Source organism: Lupinus angustifolius, chromosome LG07 (genome assembly GCF_001865875.1).
Source record: "Lupinus angustifolius cultivar Tanjil chromosome LG07, LupAngTanjil_v1.0, whole genome shotgun sequence".
Taxonomy (NCBI): Eukaryota; Viridiplantae; Streptophyta; class Magnoliopsida; order Fabales; family Fabaceae; genus Lupinus; species Lupinus angustifolius.
In genome coordinates, this window is record NC_032015.1 from 10,273,677 (window position 1) to 10,279,529 (window position 5,853).

Genomic DNA, 5,853 nt, shown 5'->3' on the forward strand with positions numbered 1-5,853 from the left:
TGATTGATATAATTTTATTAAATATCTTGGGAAGGTGACTTTATTTAATTTTTCATTTATGTTACTTCTAAGGGAATCTTTAAAAAATTAGTAAAACATAAATTTTCTTTAGTACATCACCTTATATAAGAAGAATAAAAAAGTAAAAGATTATAAAGAAAATGTTGATTCGAATTTTTATGAGTAAATTATACTGACACTCCCTGAGTTTTAGTGAAACTACACAAACTACCCTTCACTTTTTTACACCTACACAAACATCCCATAATTTTTATACTTTCATTATACTAACCACCTCTGCATAAGAAATAAGTGTAATATTTTAAACAAAAAATGTGATAAACGCAATTAAGTTAAACAAAACATGATATATTGTGAAGACAAGTCAAATAATATATGAGTCAACATTTCTTTATTATTTTTGGTTCGTTACAATATATTATAAGAACGATTTAAACAATATTTCTTTAGAATTGTTGATGCATTTTGTAATAAAAAATAATAAAGATACATTGATTTGTATATTATTTAGAATTGTTTACATAATATATCATGTTTTGTTTAACTTAATTGCATTTATCATATTTTTTATTTAAAAGAGTACACTTATTTAAGTATAAAAACTAGGGGAGACCTGTGTAGGTGTAGAAAAGTGAAGGGTAATTTGTGTAATTTCACTAAAACTCAAGGGTATCAATGTAATTTACTCTATTTTTATTATTGACTTGTATGTATAAATTTAAAAAAGAAGAAATAAAAAGGGAAATAACATCTTGATATTGCTAAGCTGATCCCACAACCTCAAAATAAATTAATAAATTCACCAAACAAACACACATGTTCACACACTAAGATATCATAAAACCCATCACATAATTCACCACCCTTTTAGTTTTTCTCCTCTCTCCTTATTTTTTTATTTTTCTTCTTTGTAATTGCTATGGTTCTGTTCTGTGCTATTTTTTTGTAAGGAAGAAAGAGAGAAAACAGGAAGAGATAAATATACACACATATATATATAGATTAGAGAAGAAAACAGAAAGACTCCTATGTTGGGGGACTCAGCTTTGTTAGGAACAGGAGGAGGAGGTGGTGGTAACTCTGTTGATGCAGTAGCTGCTGCATCAGTGGTAGCAGTTGCAGGATCAGCTCATGAGAGTGGTGCTGACACCGCACTCAGCGGCGACGGAGGTGGTGGTGGAGGATCAATTTCAGGAGATGATGACAGAGGTAGAGGGGAGGAAGGTGACCGGAGCTTTGGTGGCAACAGGTGGCCAAGACAGGAGACTCTTGCTTTGTTGAAAATAAGGTCAGATATGGACGTGGTGTTTAGAGGTTCAAGTGTTAAGGGTCCCTTGTGGGAAGAGGTTTCAAGGTAAGTCTTTAGTTTTCAATTTATTTTCTCAAAATTTTCTTGTTTTCAGTGTGAAGATTTTTACTTCAATTCAATGCTAGTTTGAGCTTGTGAAAGATCTGAAAACTCTCAATTCTGCTTCAAGTTTTGTTCTTTAATCTCTTTGGAATGTGTTTCACTTTCACTTCTATCATTTGGATTTGTTTTCTTTAACAGTTCCATTTGTGGATTTTTTTTCTACAACCTGTCCTTTTCTTTCATTTGAATTTAAACATAAACTGTTCATACAAATAATTTATTTATATAGATATATGTAGCATCTATGGCTTGGATATGTGATTTGCTTTTGTTTATCCAAATAAGTTTGGTACTTTAATTGAGTCCCCCAAAGTATGATTTTCTTCCTCCCTTTATTTCAGTTATCCACTGTTGGTGGTGATTAAGGTAAGATTATCTATGATATCATCTCACTTTGGATCATGTTCTTTCCATGACAAATATTTCAGTTCACCAATTCAATGGACTTGTTATGAAAGTTTTATTGCTATTACGTCAAGTGTTTTGACATATTCTCCTCTCTCATTCCCTATCTTCAGCTTTTCAGTTATACTTGCTTTAATTTCCATACTTTGGTGCATGAATTTCTCTTATATTTTTATTTTGTTTTATTATCTTATGCTCACATTATTTCTTAACATATTTATTTTCATAGCTGAATTTAATGAATGATGAGATAAGAGTATAAGATAAAGCCAGAAAGCATTTGTTTATATTTATTTATTTATTTATTAATTTGTCTTCATTTTGGGCACTTTGGTGTTGTTATCAGGAAGCTGGCAGAACTTGGGTACCACAGAAATTCTAAGAAGTGCAAAGAGAAATTTGAAAATGTTTACAAGTACCACAAGAGAACAAAGGAAGGTAGAAGTGGAAAATCATATGGCAAAACTTATAGATTCTTTGATCAATTACAAGCACTTGAAGGAAATAACCACACTGCAAAAACAACTAATCAATCTTCACCACCTTCAAAACCACCACAAACAACAGCACCATTACAAGCAACACCGGTTTCAATAGTGGTGACTGCTTCATCATTACCACATCAAATTCCAACCACAACAACAATGCCAATGTTTGCAGCTTCTAACACCACTAATCTAAACAGTGTGAGTGTTCCTTTTTCACATGCCACCAATGTTCCATCAACAACACTCCCTATATCAATTCCTCAACCCATTCTCAAGACTACTATTGCTACTACCCCATCAATAAACCACCCAATCCCTTCTTTCCCACCACCACAAAACCCTACACATTTCAACCCATCATTAACAACAAACCCTACAATTAACCCTTCTCATGTTAACAATAGTAACCCAATTTCTTTTCCCAACATACCAATGGATCTCTTGCCCAACTCCAGTTCTTCTTCAACTTCCTCTGATGAAACATTCCAAGGAAGGCGCAAGCGGAAGAGGAAATTGAATGACTTCTTTGAGAGAATAATGAAAGAGGTGATTGAGAAGCAGGAAGAGCTCCAAAAGAGGTTCTTGGAAGCCATAGAGAAGCGGGAGCAAGAGTGGTCTGCTAGAGAAGATGCATGGAGGATGCAAGAGATGCAAAGGATCAATAGTGAAAGGGAAATTCTAGCACAAGAAAGATCCATGGCTGCTGCAAAAGATGCAGCCGTAATTGCATTATTTCAGAAAATAGCTGAACAACAAAATCTTGGGCAAGCTTTGAATAACATTAATATTTCATCACAACAACATGCGCCACCGGCAACTACACCAGCAGCGGTGCCAGCACCAACACAGTTTCCAATGCCTGCACCAGCACAGACATTGGAGCAACCAATGGAACTGGTGGTATTGGCCCCACAACAACATGAACATGAGCAACAGCAACAAGTGAGTAACATTGAAATTGTGAAAGCTAATAATGGTGATAATATGATGAGAGCAAGTTCTCCCAGGTGGCCAAAAGTGGAAATTTTGGCACTGATAAAGCTGAGAACAAGCATGGATGACAAGTACCAGGAAAATGGACCAAAGGGGGCACTATGGGAAGAGATATCATCCTTGATGAAGAAGCATGGGTACAACCGAAGTGCCAAAAGGTGCAAAGAGAAGTGGGAGAACATCAACAAGTATTACAAGAAAGTGAAAGAAAGCCATAAGAAGAGGCCAGAAGATTCCAAGACCTGTCCATACTTTCACGAGCTGGATGCTCTATACAGGGAGAGGAGAAATGTACAGAACTCAATGAACCACGACAGCATGATGCCGCTGCTCATGGTGCAGCCGGAGCAGCAATGGCCTCCTCAGCAACCGCCACCTTCAGCCCTGCCGGACCTGACTATGGAAGATGCGCAGAATGACCCCATGAACAACCAGCAACACAATGAGGAAGATAATGATGATGATGACAAGAACATGGATGATGATGAAGGTGAAGAGGATGATGAAGGTGATAAATATGAGATAGTGGCAAGCAAGTCAGATTCAGTGGGTGCATCTGCTGAGTGAGAAGGCCAAATGGGGCAAAAGAAGGTGCATAGGGGTGGGTCATGTAGAGTGCAGGTTTTGTCTGAAAATGGTGGTAATGGTAGCTATGTTAGTGGTGGTGGGGTTGTCTTATATTCAAGAATTTGAATGTGTAGGTTCTGGTGCAGAATAACATATACTATAGCATATAGTCACTAGGATTATATGTTTTTTTAATTTTACAGAAAAAGTGAATTATTTATTTTTTAAAGCTAAAATAAATAAGTTGAGGGGAATTTAAGACGTTCAGACTTCATAGGTTCAGAAATAATGAATAAAGAAGATACCTTGATGAATTTATTATTGTACTGGGCTCTTTTTTCTAGTTGTTTTATGTTGATGGTGATGTAAATGGGAGAAACAATCAATAGGGGTGTTTGTATTTTCCTTTTCATGTTTTGTTACTCTTCAAACGTTGTCAGTGATTTTTCCCCTTTTATCATTGTTTTTATCTTGTTTTGATGAATTAATTGTTCTTTTTCCTATTTGCACGAACTCATTTGTCACTGTTTATCAGAACTTGCAATTTTAGAGGATAGAGGATGAGGGTTTAGTACTGATTCTGGATGTAACGAAAAGCTGAGATCAGATAGATAAAAAGTGAATCTGTGGTGCATAAAATAGAAACAAAGATCAACAGTCATAACATTGTATAAAATAATATAAAAATATTAATTTTTTTTATATAATCTTGCACTTTTTAATTGAATGCATATATAAAATAATATAAGAATGGAAATATATGATCTTCATCCCATAAAATATAGTGAAAGATAAAAAAATATTCCAATAACAAAACAAGTGTTATATAACCATTAAATCAATCATGCAATATAATGGAAATTAGTCAATTTAAGATATTGGATTTTCATTTTACCTTAAAATTAAAGAACAAAGTAGAAATAATTTATTTATTTATACTTTAAAATCAGAAAAGGATAAAAATAATTTATTTTTTACCAAAATGTTCGATAGAAGAATCCAAGTATCCAACACACAATTTGCTATCACAACTAATTTATGTATATTGCACTTTTTATTAGTTACATTTTGCTATCACAAATAGTTCAAAATATTTATTACATTTTTTATTAATTGTTTTTATTAATGAAATACCGATTAAAGTGTTATATTATTATATTAATAGCGCATGAATCTGAAAAATACTTAAATTGTGGGGACACTGATCCAACCCTTTTTATTGTTAAAGGCCCCTTCTCATAGTAGAAAATGATAGCATCACACATGGAGTCATAAACCCTTGAAAGGAGGGTCCACCATGAGGAATCTAGTGAGTTGTGAGTTATCTCACTTAAGCTGTAATTGTTTGTTGTGCACACAAGATGTGCTTCTTTTCATGTGTGTCAGTATAAACAAAGAGGTGAAGGTTCATCATCATAAACTAACATTGGGTCAACTCTTTAAGCTGTTATATGGTTTTGTTAAGGTTTCATTTTCATCAGCATCTAATGCTAATCATGTTTATGAAAACAACATTGCACATGTTACATGATTGGATTAGGGTAATCTTAGCCTCCCAAAAAAATTAGTTTAAAAAAAGAAGTCTATATCTGTTGGTTTAAGAAGTAATAATTAATGGAATGACAGAGCAAGATTATATAATATACATTAATTAACCATATAATCCACATTCAGTGAATGGAATATCATATGGTTCAGTTATTGGAATATCATATGGTTCAGTCATTGGAATATCACATGGTTCAAATCAGATATGTTTTGGTTAGATCATTTTACTTGTGTAAGATCCATGGTATCCAGTTCTCCTTTTAATATTTAACTAGTTACAAATATAATAATTATATAATACAAAATAAAAATTTATATACACACACTAATTTGTACTAATTTCTTTGTCACCAATAAAAAAAATAGTGGTTACATTAAAATTACGATTTTTTAATAGGATTAAATTTATTTTTATAAAGT

At 33.2% G+C, this 5,853-nt stretch overlaps 1 protein-coding gene across 2 annotated transcripts; it reads left to right on the plus strand.

Moving 5' to 3' along the window:
- Window positions 791-4,365, plus strand: LOC109352291 (trihelix transcription factor GT-2-like). Of its 2 annotated transcripts, XM_019594213.1 has the most exons (3): window positions 791-1,191; window positions 1,231-1,375; window positions 2,184-4,365. In XM_019594213.1, exons 1-3 carry the CDS (start codon window positions 1,050-1,052, stop codon window positions 3,883-3,885), a joined length of 1,989 nt encoding a protein of 662 aa, XP_019449758.1. In that variant the 5' UTR covers window positions 791-1,049; the 3' UTR covers window positions 3,886-4,365. The 2 variants fall into 2 exon arrangements, with proteins under 2 accessions (XP_019449758.1, XP_019449757.1); XM_019594212.1 differs by having other exon boundaries at window positions 791-1,375.

Coding starts and splice junctions, on each gene's coding strand:
- LOC109352291 (XM_019594212.1), top strand. CDS start 1,050: ATGTTGGGGGACTCAGCTTTGTTAGGAACAGGAGGAGGAGGTGGTGGT. Junction 1,376..2,183: donor TTGTGGGAAGAGGTTTCAAG/GTAAGTCTTTAG, acceptor TGTTGTTATCAG/GAAGCTGGCAGAACTTGGGT.